General features: G+C 40.6%; 1 protein-coding gene across 2 annotated transcripts; it reads left to right on the top strand.

The window, feature by feature from the left end:
* Positions 1 to 334: 334 nt before the first annotated feature.
* TCN1 (transcobalamin 1) lies at positions 335 to 14,072 on the top strand. 2 transcript variants are annotated; one of them, XM_007118784.3, is made up of 9 exons: positions 335 to 506; positions 3,083 to 3,262; positions 4,290 to 4,430; positions 5,718 to 5,873; positions 7,152 to 7,339; positions 9,493 to 9,679; positions 10,981 to 11,167; positions 13,547 to 13,665; positions 13,838 to 14,072. In XM_007118784.3, exons 1-9 carry the CDS (start codon positions 395 to 397, stop codon positions 13,897 to 13,899), a joined length of 1,332 nt encoding a protein of 443 aa, XP_007118846.2. In that variant the 5' UTR covers positions 335 to 394; the 3' UTR covers positions 13,900 to 14,072. The 2 variants fall into 2 exon arrangements, with proteins under 2 accessions (XP_007118846.2, XP_054934731.1); XM_055078756.1 differs by lacking the exon at positions 335 to 506 and adding an exon at positions 1,896 to 2,193.
* Positions 14,073 to 17,599: the final 3,527 nt, after the last annotated feature.

Genomic DNA, 17,599 nt, shown 5'->3' with positions numbered 1-17,599 from the left:
TTACAACTTCTACTTCCAATTTTATATGTTGTAAGCCCTTGCCCCCATCAAATCTAATCTCTCAGGAGACATAAATAAAACACAACCAAAGTGGAATGGGAAAGAGAGAACATTACTGAAAACAGTCATTCACATAATTTATTCTCATTGGGCTGAAGGCAAGTAGGGAATATGAATCCTAAAGGTTTGGGATAGGAAACAAAGAAAAATTATTTCCTCATTCTCCCTGACCATACCTTTCAAGTCTTCTTCCTGGTTTATTACGTTATTTGGACAAGCACACTTGACCACACCTCCTGACATTACTCAATATTTGCTTGAGTGAAAAAGACTGAGGCAAACTGAAGGAGCAGCTCTCATTACCCTCTGTCCATCACCCAGTAAATAGCCAGCCATGTCCTCACCATTCCGGTACACTGTTGGAGAGATGAGACCATCACACCAGCTGCCCCTACTGGGGTTGCTATTGTTTTCTCTTATTCCAAGTCAACGATGCCAGATCTGTGGTGAGTATGCTTTGACCTAAAATTGCTCTAGCATGATAGTCTGAAGGCTACTGACAGGGAGCTTCGTGTAGACTTACCTGAGAAAAGACCCTATTCCAATTCTGTATGCTGTTGGACTCTATGAGTAATGTAAAGGGTGGCAGGAGATGGTGAGGAAAGTTCCACAATGTATGTTGTTTTAAGAGGGATCATAGATTCAACATTAACTTGCCTAACTCTTCTTCCTATGCTAAGATCCTTTCTACCACAACAGGCCTGCCCAGTAACTGTCTATTCTTGTTCATTTTCAGTGATAGAAAATTCATGACCCAGAAATTATTCAAGATTATGGAAAGGTATCTTTTGATTTTGAGATGCAATCTATTTTTCTGAAGTTCAACCTATGGGTTTTAGGTTAACTCCTTGTTTAACTATGAAGAAAAAAAAATGTTAACAATCTCTTTCAAATAACGAAGACTGCTCTCTTGTCATTATTGAGTTCAGATATTCCAAGCTACACATCTTCTTCTTTTCAACTCTTCCCCACAGGATGTGGGTAGAAACCCATCATCTCTCCTCTGGGTGTAGGCTCCAGAGAGTATGTGATTCTATTTCAAAAATACTAACTAAGAGAAAGAAAAACTGGGTTCAGGTATAGTCTGACCCCTTAATAGCCAAGTGATCCAATGTTTCTGAATTTTTTTAGCTTCATCCATAAATGGAGGATAATCAGGAAAGGGTGTTGAAGCAGGTGATTTCTTAAAGTCCGGTATAGCTCACAGGTGCATGATTTCTCTATTATAAGTCTTTACCCTGGAATTGAGCTTCAGACCAGTCCAAAGATGGTGCCACAATGTGGTGTCAGCTGCGGCTACATCTTCCTGGTCTCTACAGCCCACGAGAAGTGATCCATCCCACAGCAGAAACACTAAAGTTCCGAATCTGCCAGCTCTAATTGTTCTTCCTGGCCTGTCATTTCTTCTGTTGTATCCTAAGAACAGGGGGTCTCCATGGAGGCTTTGGAGTTTCATTCATTGTACAAAATAATTAACTCTGTTTTTAGTGGTTAAGGAAGCTGATTTGAGTTGTTGACCAGACCCTAAAAAGTCTATTTCACTGCCAGAAAATCTGCTGAACTGGATGCTTCCACCAAATCTCAGAGGTGACTCACAATTGTTCAATTGTGCCGTAACAAACCATGACCCTTCTACAATCAATCCATTCAGATCTTCCTGACTCTCTCTTTTAAAGTGAAGAAAGGTGGGCAAGGAAAATAACATTTCCTGAACTCTAAGTATAGTGATCCTTAGAAACTCGAGTTGGGCTAGAGGTAATAATATGTACAGTATTTTATAGTTTACTTAGTGGGTTTTTTGGGTCCAATATCCATGGAGTAGGTGTTAATATCCACCATTTCAACTGAAGAAAGTTACATAACTTGGGACTTCCCTGGTGGCACAGTGGTTAAGAATCCTCCTGCCAATGCAGGGGGCACAGGTTCGAGTCCTGGTCTGGGAAGACCCCACATGCCGCGAAGCAACTAAGTCCGTGCACCACAACTACTGAAGCCCGCGTGCCTAGAGCCCATGCTCCACAACAAGAGAAGCCACCGCAGTGAGAAGCCCGCACACCGCAACAAAGAGTAGCCCCCACTCACCACAACTAGAGAAAGCCCGCGTGCAGAAACGAAGACCCAACGCAACCAAAAGTAAATAAATTAAAAAAAAAAAAAAAAAAGAAAGAAAGAAAGTTACGTAACTTACCCCCAGTTATAAGTTAAGGAGCAAAGAATCCAGCCAAGGTCTGCCTGAACTCAGGGTTCAGATTCTTCTCACTATTCCACAAACCCATGAGATAATCTGGAGATGGGTAGGATTTTCTTAAGATTATGGTCAAAGAATATTTAGAAATGTTTTCAGTGATAGTTAACTCTTCTTATTCTCCAGTTCCTGGGGGGTCCGGATTCTCCTTTTACTTCCACAATGTAATGGGACTCCCTCCATCCTTGGCCCTGGGATTTGGACACATCGTAGGCTAAAAGCAGAAGGTTTTCCAAAGGGTCCATAATGCTGAATAATGATCTTGGTCCCTGGCCAGTTGGGCAATCAGACAATGGAGCTTTGGGCTCAATCACCAATGACATGTAGAATTTTTGCCTTCTTTCTCTTCTCTCTTCTTCTCTTCAGCATTAATCCAAGTGAATTAGAAGAAGATGGAGAAGGAAATAACTGAATCCAGAAAGTAGATTGGGCTAGGCTCCAATTACCAAGGTCTCTTTAAGGATACCCTCTCTAGGCCTCAAGTTAGGTAACGGTACTAGATCTACCAGGCAGGACTTATATTCTGCCAGGACACAATGGTAAGGCTGAATAGTTGTTAAAATAGTTAACACTTCCATGCTGGTTGGCAAAAAAGTAATACCTGGCAGAGCGGGGCTCCAGACCCACCTTTGTATTGTTACAGCAACACTGCCAGCGGCTACTGGAAGGGTCTATGTCTGTGCCGTATCTGTTACTAAATCTTTTAATATCATCCCTGTTCCTAGCCCTAACATTTCATGAGTGTGTGTTTCTTATTTCTTCCCTCCCTTGCCACAGAGGTAAGCAGAGAAAACTGCTCCTATCTAAATCCTCTAGTAAACACAATGGTAAATTCAAACTATAACAAAGGAATCCAAAGTGCCAACATCCTGTTGACCCTCAGACTTGTTGGGATTCAGAACCAAAGCCTAGAAAAACAGCTGACTCAACAAATTCAAGAAGATATGAAAAGCAGAGGTGAGTGCCTATATTCCCCGGAAGAGTTAGGAAAAGACTTACCTATCTATAAAGATGATTTCCAGTGAGTTCTAAAAATTGTGTGTCCAAAACATCCCTGATACATCAATCTTAGCTGTAGAAAACTTGAGGTGAACAGGGGTAGATATAAAATGTAGTACACATGAAACTTATTTAATGTTATAAACCAATGTTACCTAAATTTTTAAAAAATCTAACACAAGTATGTAGTGGGGTGTTTTTTTGATAAAGTTCACATGAAATTCAAAAAAAAAAAATAGAGATGACACAAAGGTACCTCAAAACATCAATCCCCTGCCACTTACTCTAGAGCTAGGCCTTCCTTCTTTGAGCCCTGAAATCATATTCCTTCAAGAAGTTAAAAGGGAAAGCAAAAGAAATTATAGACTCTCATCCATTAAGACTGTTATGTGATATAGTTGAGTTCATGACCAGAGAGGGTGTGGACCACAACCAAGAAAGCTGACAGTAGAGCGGCAATCATAGAGCAACAGAGATGTGGACTGGGTTTGAGACCAGATTCCACTTTGAGCCTTTCATTTCAATATCGAGCTTTAGCTTTCTAATGAGTATAAGGGGGAAATATACCACCCCTACCTACCTAACAAGATTATTGTGAGAATTAGGAGCAGCCTGAGAGTTTGGACACTCTATAAGGCAGAACATACAAGTCAATTATTCCTATCCAGGAAAGATGGCACCCACAAGGAGAGAAAATCCCAAGGCTTTATTATTTATCTATATTTTTATTCTTTGTTCATTTTTATGAGGATTACATGATTCCAAAAAGAACCCATCATTTCATGGGAAAGATTAAGATCTCGCTTGCATTTATACAGTACTGCTAGAAAAGGCTCTGTTTTGGGGATAAAGAAGAGAACAATAAAATATGAGTAAAGAGTAGAACAGGAGAAAGGAGCGACAGCAATATAAGTCAAAAGGAAGACGGGAGGCCAAAAAAATTATAAGCATGTACCTTGTTTAACTTGAATACTTTTCTTTTCAGAGTCAAAGATATCCTCAGGAGAGCTTGCCTTGGTTATCCTGGCTTTGGGAGCGTGTAAAAACCTTGATGAAACGTTTATACGTGATGCTCATCTGGTTAGCAAACTAGGAGAGAAATTCAAAGCAGAAATTGAGAATATGGGTGAGAATCAAATGTTCAGAGACCCTGGACATCCTTGTCTTCTCCTCCACTGATTCAGAACTGTATGAAGTTGCCCCCTAATTCTTCCATCTCCTCTTCACTTCATTCATCCCACTATACCTTTGAAGATCACTTTCCCTTCTTCCTTCTTTCAACATGCATCTTGAGTTTTCTTTTCCAATATATTCAACTGAGCATTGACCTTACGTAGGATGATGAATGCACACACAAACATACAGGTCACAGTTCTCTAGTCCTCCAGAAGCTTGGCATTTAGACAAATTACACCAGAAATAGCTGAGCAATACGAGACACTGTGTCATAAGTATAAAAGCATATACATATGGCAGCTAGTGAGGTACATTTGTGCATTCTAGTCCTAACTATGTAACCACCTGAACATCAGGATAGTATTTTTTTTTAATTTTTATTGGAGTAGAGTTGATTTACAATGTTGTGTTAGTTTCAGGTGTACAGCAAAGTGAATCAGTTATACATATACATATATCCACTCTTTTTTAGCTTTTTTTCCCACATAGGTCATTACAGAGTATTGCCCTGTGCTATACAGTAGGTTCTTATTAGTTATCTATTTTATATATAGTGGTGTGTATATGTCAGTCCCAATCTCCCAATTTATCCCTCCCCCCCTTATTCCTTGGTAGCCATAAGTTTGTTTTCTACATCTGTGACTCTACTTCTGTTTTGTAAATAAGTTCATTTGTACCCTTTTTTTAGATTCCACATATAAGCGATATCATATGACATTTGTCTCTCTGTGTCTGACTTACTTCACTCAGTATGACAACCTCTAGGTCCATCCATGTTGCTGCAAATGGCATTATTTTGTTCTTTTTTATGGCTGAGTAATATTCCATTGTATATATGTACCACATCTTTATCCATTCCTCCATTGATGGACATTTATGTTGCTTCCATGTCCTGGCTATTGTAAAGAGTGCTGCAGTGAACATTGGGGTGCATGTATCTTTTCAAATTATGTTTTTTTCTGGGTATATGCCTAGAAGTGGGATTGCCAGGAGTATTTTTTATATCTTTAGTGCTGAATCTCCTCAGTTATAAAATGAAACGAGTTGAGTTGAATTTGGTGGCCCTTAAGAATGTTTAAATTTCTCAAGTTTGCCGATTCTATGAGCAATATCTCCCCTCTGTTATTCACCTCTCTTTAAATGTAAAGAAATGGAGGTAAAGTAAGTAGAAATAAGTTTAAAATGTACTATTCCAGTACCACTTCCGTGAATAAGGTATTTCTTTTCTCTCTGCCAGAAACACACAATGACAATCCACTGACTAACTATTACCAGCTCAGCCTGGCCCTCTTGGCCTTGTGTCTGTCCAATGGGAACTACTCAATCACCAACGTTATTCGTTACTTCGCTCCTGAAAATAAAAACTATTATTTTGATGGCCAGTTCTCAGTAGGTGAGTCATTTAAACCCAATTCCCTTGGTTTCGAGGACATAGGCACCAATAGGCCTTTCCCTTTGAATTTTTCTACCAGTAAGTACTTGAATTTTTTCCATCCTCTTTATCCTATTCTCCTCAGAAGAGAATTTTTGTTTAGAAGAATGGATACTGAGTAGTATTTAAGCCTCTTTATAGATGTGCAGTATAGTAGAAAGACGTGGTTCCTACTCACACTTTTCTTTGAGTAACCAATGGATGTTAACTCTTGGCTTTAATTTTCCCATCTTTAAAATGAGGATAGATCATGAGACTCTTTAGGTAAGACATCTTAGGAAGTATAAATATTAGAGAAAGGGAATGCAGTGGAATTCATTTATCTCAACCCTGCATCTTTCTCTAATCTATTGGGACCATTTGGATGTGTGAGATTACTTGAATAATACAAGGTCTCCCGTGGTCAGGCCCAATACTTTGATCAATAAAGTGTGTATCCACCATGGAGAAGGACCAGAAATTTCCCACTGGATCAGCTTACACATCCAAAAAGAAGTCCCCTTTAGACAAGTAGTGTTGCTGTTCAGTCCCTAGGGGCCCAGATGCACAAGCTCATTTTTCTCCAAGAAGTTCAAAGAAAACCACCATTCAGTGTCTCAGGATAGTAAGGAGAAAGTGAGCTTCTTATACTCCTTCTTCTATGAGAGAGGGAAGGCATCGTGCCTAAAGAACATAAAGGAAACCAAGTAATGAGCCAGAAAAAAAAGACCTTATCCTCCAATCTTCCAATCTCTTGCCCCCTCCTCCCCATTAAGAAGGTTTACTGAATAAACTGCTCTTAAGCGCTATTTCTTAATCAGTCTAATGGAAACCTTGGAACTTTACAAAGACATATTTGTTTGGAGTATTATCCTGGGTTTTCTCAATTTCTTTGCCAATATGGCTAAAAGATAAAAAAAGATGAGAACAGCCAGTATGTAAAAGCAGACCATTCATGTGTTTGCCCCTACAAATCCATATGTGTTTCTATGACCAAGATGTGAGTTTCTGAGTACAAGGTACATGGCTATTCAACATAAGGAAGGAATCTTGCAATATTTGAGAGGTTAGTGCCAGAGGGATGACTGCTGTACCTTGAAATTCTTCTCTCCCATCATTAACAAGCATGACCAACCATCCCAGTTTGCCCAGATTTGTCCTGTTGTTAGTACTGAAAGTCCCACATACCAGGAAACCACTCAGTCCAGGGTGAACCAGGATGGTTAGTCACCCTATCACCAGTGTTTTGCTTCCTGACAGATACTGGAGCAATGGCTGTTCTTGCTCTAACCTGTGTGAAGAGGAGTATAGAAAAGGAGAAGATTGAAGCAGATATAAAGGATTTAAACAAAACCAATGTTTATATAACATCACTGGTAAATAAGACTCTGTCTGCAGAAAATGATGGTCTCTTTGGAAACATATATAGCACAGGAATATCTATGCAGGTAAGTCAGAGGGTAGACCAGGAGACAGAGATGGGATTCATGGAGGAAAGCAACATCTTCATCCTCCCTTACTGGCCTCCTAAAGACTTATTATCCATTCTGTTTCCTATACTGACTTTGATTTTACTCATGTGATTCCCCTCCCCTGCCTGAAATGTATTCTCCTTTCCTTTACCTTTCCATATCCGATGCTTCTATGAAGCTCTTCCTGACTACATTTAAGAAATTCTAGAGCCTGCTACAGTCTATCTTGTTGTTTTATCACATGCAGTTTCACACTTTACCATATACCATTGTTTGGCATTTCACCTTACCTCCCAAATTTGGTTACTGGTATGGAAATAATAAGTGGTAGTGGCAGTAACAGCAGCTGGTATTTATTGACATTAAGTCATTAATGCACAACCACCCAGTGAAGGAAGAATTATTATCTCTATTTCCTAGGAAGTAATAATAATGAGTGTGAATCATGGAGTACCGGTAACTTGCCTAATAGTACAAAGCCAAAGAGTGATGCAAATCGGGATAGGGCTGAAATAATTGGTTTCAAAACTCATACCCAATGTCAACACTATCCTGTATGTGTTCCTTGAAGACTGAGAATTTATTCCTGCATTTACTCACTGATCTACTCAACTCTAAGGGGTAGATACAAGAGGAGATGAAGAAAGGTTTATAGAAAAAAAAAAAGATTTCACCAAGTCTTTGGTATGAATTTGGGTCTGCTAGGCTGACTCAGGGTGAGAGGACTTTCAAAGGGAGAGAAGAAGCAAGGACAAAGGACAAAGGCACAAAAGAACATTCCATATTTTAAGAAGATCAAAATGTTCAGCACAAGGTGCTTGGGAAAAATTACAAGATGAGGCTGATGATGTAAGCAGGGGTCCAATCATAGAGAGCGTTCATACTGCTGTTACTGTTCACACTTGATAAGTTTGAAATTAATATAAAACCGTGGTTTCCCATTCTGGCTGCACATTTGAATCACCTGGAGGAGCTTTTATAAAATACTGTTTACACCCCACACCAACCAGTTAATACAGAAATTTAGGGGTGGAACATGGGCCTCGGTCTTGTTTAAAAACCCTACAGGTGGTATTCATTCACAGCAGGACCAAGATCTGCTTACCTACCAGACAGTTTATAAGAGAAGATATAATATGATGAGTTTGTTTTTTTTTAATATCCCACAAATGCTGGTTGACTACTTGGTTATCTTTAAGAGTCTTCAAGAAAAAATGAAAAGGAGAACTGTCCTTCCTTGAGAAACCACAGAGCAACATCTTCAAGTTTAGTCCATTTTAGTCCTTGTCTTACTCACTCTAATACCCTCTTAATTTTTCCTACCCTGTAATTCTGCCCCTTCAGTCCAGTTTATATCTGCTGGCTGGATAGTTTCTGTTCAAGAACCTGTTAGACTTCCCACTGTCAAGCAAATGATGGCAGACACCACACCGTGAAATTCAAGAGTCTACCAATCTTGTCCGAACCTCCTTCTCCAGACTGTCCTTCCACAATTTCCCTGAGTGTTCCCTCTACACCAGTTCTCCTAAGCCAGGAGGAATCCTCTGGGGATTTTACTAAAATGCAGATACTCTCATCACGGCCAGGCCAGGCTCTGGCCATTCCTACTTTATCCCCTTTGGTCAGGTTGTTGCCTCCTCATGTCACCTACTGAAATGCCATCATACCACCAAGCCTATTCAAGTACTGCCTTCTCCACCAAGCCTTTCCTCAGTCTCACTAAATGTTTATGAGCTCTTCCTCTTTGGAAAGGCCACGCCGCTAGATGCTTCTCTTAGGGCATTCATCCTAGGGAATCCTTTACAAGAATCTGTTCACACTATTTATGGATTGCCTCCTATATGACAAGTACTGTTTCAGCATCAGTGGTACAAGAGTAAATACGGTAGAGAAAGTCTGTTCTCATTGATGCTATGAGAGTTTGTGTGATTTAACAATTCCCACCTCCCCACCCAAACTAGCTTATAAGCTTCTTGATGGTGGGAAAGGTATTTTAGTGGTCTAAGGTGGTTCCTATGTAGTCAATGTCCAATAAAGATTTACTAAATTAGTTAGATGCAGGCTTTCCCGTTATGTGAAGTTTCTCTCATTTATTCTCTCTCTCTCTCTCTCTCTCTCTCTCACGTTAGGCTCTGTATGTCTCATCAAACTATTACGAACTTAATGGGACTTGCCAAGAAACTCTGCACACAGTACTTCACAGCATTTCTCAGGGAGCGTTCCATCTGCCAATTGCTGCAGCCCAGATCTTACCTGCCCTGATGGGAAAGACCTACTTGGATGTCAACAAAGACTGTTCGAGTGCCTGCAGTCCAGGTATAGCATTAATGAGCAAACTGTTTTGCCTTTCAGCATAACACCCAAAGTGTGTGAGACTTAGGTTTCCTCAGGGACGAAAAGTGACCAGTTAAACCTCTAAAGCATAACAGTTCCCAGATAGAACTCAGTCTTCCATATGTGATCAAAACCACCTGAGGATTTGTCCTTAACAGAGTAGTAGATGCTGTTCTTGGTTCAAACACTGATGAACACGGTAGAGTTTATTAAAGGACGTCTATCTCCAAAGGCATGTTTTCTGACTGCTGGATACAGACATTTTCTGAGCATCATTCCCATCCTAAAAAGTATGGTGTCTCTGACTTTTCATTATGCTCAATGAGTGGTCCCTCAGAGACATAAGACATTAATGTGGAAAGAATATGGCAGTATTATAAGAAAATTGCAGCATGAATCATTAATCAAACAACTGATTTTGCAACAAGGTTCAAAGAAGACTTTGTAAAGAAAGAAGACTTTTCCTTCTATCTTGTTCATTTCTGGTTCAGGCACCTGTAGGTTTAGGGATCTTAGACAAAATGTTTAACTTCTAAGCTTCAGTTTTCTACTATAAGAAATGCAAATGATAACAGTATGTAACATAGGTATTTGTAAGGACTGAAGGAGAAAATCCATGTAAAATGATTAGTACAGTGTCTGGCACATAATGTTTTCAATAAATGTTAAGAAATAAAAAGGCCAGGGATTGGGAAAAAAATAGGGGAAGGGCACTAAGAGATACAAACTTCCTGTTGTAAAATAATTCATGGGAATATAAAGTACAGCATAGAGAATATAGTCAATAATATTGTAATAACTTTGTATGGTGACAGATGGTTACTAGACTTTCCATGGTGATCAATTCGTAATGAATATAAATGTCGAATCATTGTTTTACACCTGAAACTAACATAATAGTGTATGTCAACTATACTTCAATTAAAAAATTAAAAGGCAGAAAAAAAAGGGGGTGGGGAGCATTATTGTATGCTGCACCGAAGCAAAAAATATATATATCAGGAGCCTCTGTGGGAAATGGGAGATGGGGCAATTGAATTGCTGAAACAGCTGGAAGTTGACGCAGGCACAAGCCTGCACAAGCCGGTGAGTATGTGGTTTTAATTTGTGCTTTAGTCATATGAGAGATCTGCCCCTCGATTGCTGACCCTTGCTCCTTGTACAAACCTTCCTCTGCATAAAGGGAAAGAATCGTTGCATAGGGGTTGGATAGGTGTGCAGACTCTAACATCATTTTTATTATTCCTTATAATAATTCTTCTCTGCCTTTCTGTCTCTGCCAGTTAAATTCAACATCTCCACTGATGAGCCTGTATCTGCGACACCTACTATCTCACCCTCAAATATTTCAGTCAATTACTCTGTGCACATCGATGAAGTTTTCAATTCCACCAAAGTCACCGTGAGAAAGGGTTCTGTCTTCCTCGATGTGATGAAGGCAGCTCAGAAACAAAATAAGGCTGCATTTCGGTATGTCTGTACATAACCTAAGGTTAAGGAATTTAATGTGATTATGACTCAGCAAGAATACATCTGCACCTGAATACAATGTACATTTAAAACACCTCTCAGTCAGTACATTTGCTGTTCACCAACATCGCATGGCCGGGGTTAAAAAACGGGAGGTGAAATTTTTCCTCTTCTAGCATGTAGCAAGTATTAAATTATTGCTCACTGAATAGATAAATAAGTACCAGGGATCTCTCTTCTGTCAGTAAAACTCCTTCAATAAATAGAACCTCTTAAGTCAGACATTTTGTGTCTGGAACAGTGGTTCTTAACTATTTTTGAATCACTGACCCCTTTGAAAGTCAGATGAGTGGGATTCTTATCCCAGAAAAAGGAATATACACACAAAATGTGTCATTTATTTTTTTAATTTTTATTTTATATTGGAGTATAGTTGATTAACAATGATGTGTTAGTTACAGGTGTACAGCAAAGTGATTCAGTTATACCCATAAAAGTGTCCATTCTTTTAAATTGTTTTCCCATTTAGGTTATTATAGAATATTGAGCTGAGTTCCCTGTGCTATACAGTAGGTCTTTGTTGGTTATCTATTTTAAATACAGTAGTGTGTACATGTCAATCCCAAACTCCCAATCTATCCCCCACCCCCGCTACACTTTACCCTTTACCCCGGTAACCGTAAGTTCATTCTCTAAGTCTGTGAGTGCAAAACTTGTCATTTATGTTTTTTTTACATGTGTGCCTTTTTTAAATTAATTAATTAATTATTTTTTGGCAGCGTTGGGTCTTCGTTGTTGCATGCGGGCTTTCTCTAGTTGCGTCAAGTGGGGGCTACTCTTTGTTGCGGTGCGCTGGCTTCTCATTGCAGTGGCTTCTCTTGTTGCGGAGCATGGGCTCTAGGTGTGCGGGCTTCAGTAGTTGTGGCATGTAGGCTCAGTAGTTGTGGCTCGTAGGCTCTAGAGCACAGGCTCAGTAGTTGTGACACATGGGCTTAGTTGCTCTGCAGCATGTGGGATCTTCCCAGACCAGGGATCGAACTTGTGTCCCCTACATTGGCAGGCAGATTCTTAACCACTGCACCAGCAGGGAAGTCCCCAAAACTTGTTATTTAAATCAGAGGTTTTACAAATGCCCAGAAGCTTCTCCATGCCTCCCCCACCTTTCAGGAGGTTCATGGACTCCTAGATTAAGGTTCCCTGGCCTAGAGAGTTCAAATACTAAAATTAAGATATTGACTTTGCCTCTGAAAAGTATGGCTTATTTGGCTCCGTAAACCTAACTGACAATAGCTTATTGTGTTTAATAACATGCTGTAAGAAGCAACAGAGAAAATCGTATATATGAAAATATATGTCTATGTGTATATATATAACTATAAAGCCTGCTTTCAAGTGTTCCCAGGAAGGTAGAGAAATGTGAGTAAAGAATGTGAAAAAGTCATTGACTATGTCACTTTTTTTTTTTTTTTTTTTTTTTTTTTGCGGTACGCGGCCCTCTCACTTTTGTGGCCTCTCCCTTTAGGTAAGCATGAAGAGTCATAGCAGCTTTTCAGGCAAGCATGTGAGAACCACCAACATCATTGCTGCAGATGGTAGAGGTCTTCAGAAACTTCCCTAACTTTCCAGCTTTAGTGTCCTTGGTTTTCCATGGCAACTCTCTGATCTTTCCTCCCCAGCTCTCCAACATCTGTGTAAAGCCTAATTTCTTTTTTTTTTTTTTTTTTTTTTTTTGTGGTATGCGGGCCTCCCTCTGCTGTGGCCTCTCCCGTTGCGGAGCACAGGCTCCGGACGCGCAGGCTCAGCGGCCATGGCTCACGGGCCCAGCCGCTCCGCGGCATGCGGGATCCTCCCAGACCGGGGCGCGAACCCGGTTCCCCTGCACTGGCAGGCGGACGCGCAACCACTGCGCCACCTGGGAAGCCCGACCTATGTCACTTTTTAATAAACAGATATGAATTACTAAATTATCCTTTCCTGTTCCTCTTTCCTAAGTGCCTCTAGGACAACCAATTAACACTTTCTTGTACTGCTTTAGTGTCTTCATCAGTTACTGTCTTGGGTAGAAGATTCAAAATTGTTGATGGCAAAGTATCTATTATGGCAGGAAGGAGTGGCAGAAACCAGGGGAATCATTTCTCTAATTTTGCATGGATTGTAGAGGGCCTGCATCAAAATGACCTGGAATGTTTATAAAATGTGCAGATTCCTGGTCCTAGCCCAGAACGACAGAATCAAGGTATCTGGGGATAGGGCCAGGAGATCTGCGTATTTTGAAGCATCTTCAAGTGACTCTTAGGTATGTTAAAGTTTGAGAAACGCCCATGGAGAGTTGCCTTTGACCATTCTAAGTTCCTGTAACCCATTCACTGTCCCCCGCAGTTTCACAATGGAGGACAGCCCATGGGGGCCCTACATCACCTCTGTTCAGGGCATAACGGCCAACAATAGTGACAGAACCTACTGGCAACTTCTGAGCAATGGCGAACCGCTGAGCCAAGGTAAGGGAGAGTACGACAAACAACGCTGCAGAGTGAGATGCCCAAAGCATTCAGGTGCGAGGGTGTAAGCTTTGGCGGGGAACGTGCCAAGGAGTTGGGAGAGCCATATCCATTATCTGATGATTTGGTGGTCAAATCATTTGACCCACTTCTCCTTCTTCTTCCTTTTCAGGAGCTGGGAGTTATGTTGTCAAAAATGGAGAATATTTGGAGGTTCGTTGGAGCAAATACTAATAAACCCGAACCATCCTCAGCTGGGTCTAACCCTTTTGTAGTGAGATTCCATGTAGAAATTGATCTTACACCTTCCTTTTCACTTATCTCGATCCCAATAGCATAGTCAATAACCTCTAATTCTCTCTTTGCATGTTCAATAAAAGATCAACAACTATACAAAAAGAGCATGTTCTAATAATTTCATAGCTAAAGGGAATTACTATTAGAGAGAAGACTACCTCAGGAGGAAACAAAGTGAAAGAGATTAGACCCACTTGTCTAATAAACTGAGTTCTATTCAAGGTTCTCCTGCTAACTATCTGGGTGACCTTGGGCAACTGGGGAAAATGGAGATAAAGTTCTAGGTCTAATAGTGCAGTAGCAACCAATGAGATCAAGGAGAAAGTTCGTAGGGAGACTGAGCTCTCTGAGATCCAGATGCAAGGGAGGAACTGAGTGGACATATGGGCCTCATACAGGCAGTGGGTAGAGAGAAAAATATTGCCCTGGAGAAAGGGTAAAATGTGAGGCTTACACATAAAAGTCAGTCCACAAAGTTTGAGGAACACTTTCATCTCCTCCTCCAGCTGCCTCCCCTGGGTCCCACTTGTTCTCCCACATGTATTTTCCTTTCATTTCACCATAAAAATCACCCTTATAGTCATATCATCAAAATACACATGCAAAAAAAAATGACTCCAATGTTCATTTCAGCAGAATTCACTTTAAAAAAAAAAAAGTTGAATCATGTCTTAGCATGAGCTGGGTTACACATTTTACTGAGTACCTGAGCTATGTGCACATTCAGTCAGGAACCAGAAGTGCCTTTAAGAAGCCGGAGGACAAAAGGTGCTTCAGATAAAGCATAAAGTAACCCATTTAAAATAACCTCCAAAAGGAAGAGGGCTTTAGGTAGAATTAGTTAGCTTATTTCAAAAATGTCTTCCTCATTGCTCCTTGTGTTTTCATGATACTCTTCTCTTCTCCCCCTCCACCAGCAACCCTGATTCATTCATAATCAGGGTTTGAACCCTCTTCCTACACACTGCTTTCTGGCACTGATCTCCAACTCTCAGGTTCAGCTCTGCCCTGGCCTTCATTAACTGGGTGTAACAGATGCCTTCACAACTACACAGCAAGGGATTCCATCCTCTTGGGTCTGTGTCACATCTTGAAAGCTAAGTTAGAGACGGGGGGGATCTCCATGGTGCTGTGAGCATGCAGTACCAGCTGTCAGATCTATTTGTAGACTATACAATCTATGTGAAATTGAAGGATAATGGTTTAGGTCACAAATATGCAAAATATTAGGACTGGCATTGCTGTTCATCACAGTGTGACCATACAGTTTATCATCCAACCATAACTCTGTTAAGAGTGGAAGTGAACATTATTAATAAATATACTCAGAAAAAAAAACAGATTAAAAACTGGGACTATGCTGGGAAAACCAGAACATATGGTCAATGTTGTCCATAAAGGAAGCTCAAGCAAAAAATATAAACACAAATATGTCAAAATAACAGAAAATATTGCCCCTGAAATAACAAATGAAACTGAATCTCAATATAACAAAGTTGGAATAGGTCTCTCCAACATCCCTAACTCTCTCTCAATGATTCTAGCTCATTTTCTGTAATATTCAGTCAATACCAGTAAAGCACCCAATTTGTATTAGACGTATTTTCCCAAATGTGGTACAAGAAATTAATCTCATTGGAATACCAACATGGAGTCAAATAACATGCCATCACAACATTAAAGTCATTTCCTTTTCAATTCTCATTTAATTCTGATTGGATTAAATATCAAACCTCACTTTATGCCACTACGTTTTCCAACACTCCCCTCTAGCACTGCTAAGCTCCGTTTCTGATGGAGAAAGATGAGTTTCTCCCAGCCCATGGTCTTTAAGTAGAAGGTAGTAACACTGTTGTCTGATAGAAATGCCTTCAATCTCTGAAACAGACATGAAGGTCAATGGAATAACATTTCTTTAGCATTCCACTAACACTGGCCAGTGAAACCTAGCTCTGGCCACACTTGCATTCTGAGAAGATCCTATGGCTTGAGATTATGTCAGAACCTAGACTGAGTCTGAGAGGAGAAACTTACACCTGCAAAGAAGTAATCAACACAAATAAACCTTTCAGATGTCCAGAGAGAATCTCAGTGCTTTGATACCAGAAAATTAGGCACAGGAAAAAACAAACAAGGAAATAAATCAATAAGTCCAGTCAAGAGTTAACCAAAGACTATCAAAACATATGCTTTAAGAAACTATAGAGGAGATTGGTTCAAGATGGCAGAGTAGAAGAACATGCTCTCACTCCCTCTTTTGAGAACACCGGAATCACAACTAACTGCTGAACAATCATCGACAGGAAGACACTGGAACTCACCAAAAAAGATACCCCACATCCAAAGACAAAGGAGAAGCTGCAATGAGACGGTAGGAGGGTCACAATCACAATAAAATCAAATCCCATAACTGTTGGGTGGGTGACTCACAAACTAGAGAACATTTATACCACAGAAGTCCACCCACTGGAGTGAAGGTTCTGAGCCCCACGTCAGGCTTCCAAACCTGGGGGTCAGGCAATGGGAAGAGGAATTCCTAGAGAATCAGACTTTGAAGGCTAGTGGGATTTGACTGCAGAACTTCGACAGGACTGGCGGAAACAGAGACTCCACCCTTGGACGGCACACACAAAGTAGTGTGTTCATTGGGACCCACGGGAAGGAGCAGTGACCCCAGGGGAGACTGAGCCACACCTACCTACTAGTGTTGGAGGGTCTCCTGCAGAGGCGGGGGGTGGCTGTGCTTCACCGTAAGGACAAGGACATGGGCAGCAGAAGTTCTGGGAAGTAGTCCTTGGCATGAGCCCTCCCAGACTCCGCCATTAGCTCCACCAAAGAGCCCAGCTAGACTCCAGTGTTGGGTCACCTCAGGCCAAACAACAAACAGAGAGGGAACCCAGCCCCACCCATGAGCAGTCAAGAGGATTAAAGTTTTACTGACTTCTTCCCACCAGAGCAACAGCCACCTCTACCCACCACCAGTCCCTCCCATCAGGAAACTTCCACAAGCCTCTTAGATAGTCTCATCCACCAGAGGGCACACAGCAGAAGCAAGAAGAAATACAATCCTGCAGCCTGTGGAACAAAATCCACATTCACAGAAAGATAGACAAGATGAAAAGGCAGAGGGCTATGTACCAGATGAAGGAACAAGATAAAACCCCAGAAAAATAATTAAATGAAGTGGAGATAGGCAACCCTCCAGAAAAAGAGTTCAGAATAATGATAGTGAAGATGATCCAGGACCTCAGAAAAAGAATGCAGGCAAAGATCAAGAAGACGCAAGGAATGTTTAACAAAGACCTAGAAGAATTAAAGAACAAACAAACAGAGATGAACAATACAATAACTGAAAAGAAAACTACACTAGAAGGAATCAATAGCAGAATAACTGAGGCAGAAGAACGGATAAGTGACCTGGAAGACAGAATGGTGGAATTCACTGCTGCAAAACAGAATAAAGAAAAAACAGTGAAAAGAAATGAAGACAGCCTAAGAGACCTCTGGGACAACATTAAATGCAACAACATTCGCACTATAGGGGTCCCAGAAGAAGAGAGAAAGGACCCGAGAAAATATTTGAAGAGATTATAGTCGAAAACTTCCCTAACATGGGAAAGGAAATAGCCACCCAAGT

Source organism: Physeter macrocephalus, chromosome 16, assembly GCF_002837175.3.
Source record: "Physeter macrocephalus isolate SW-GA chromosome 16, ASM283717v5, whole genome shotgun sequence".
In the NCBI taxonomy this organism is placed as follows: domain Eukaryota; kingdom Metazoa; phylum Chordata; class Mammalia; order Artiodactyla; family Physeteridae; genus Physeter; species Physeter macrocephalus.
Note: the sequence above shows the minus strand (reverse complement) of the source record. Positions and strands in the feature narration are given on the sequence as shown.

Coding starts and splice junctions, on each gene's coding strand:
- TCN1 (XM_007118784.3), top strand. CDS start 395: ATGTCCTCACCATTCCGGTACACTGTTGGAGAGATGAGACCATCACAC. Junction 7,340..9,492: donor GCACAGGAATATCTATGCAG/GTAAGTCAGAGG, acceptor CTCTCACGTTAG/GCTCTGTATGTCTCATCAAA. Junction 11,168..13,546: donor CAAAATAAGGCTGCATTTCG/GTATGTCTGTAC, acceptor TGTCCCCCGCAG/TTTCACAATGGAGGACAGCC.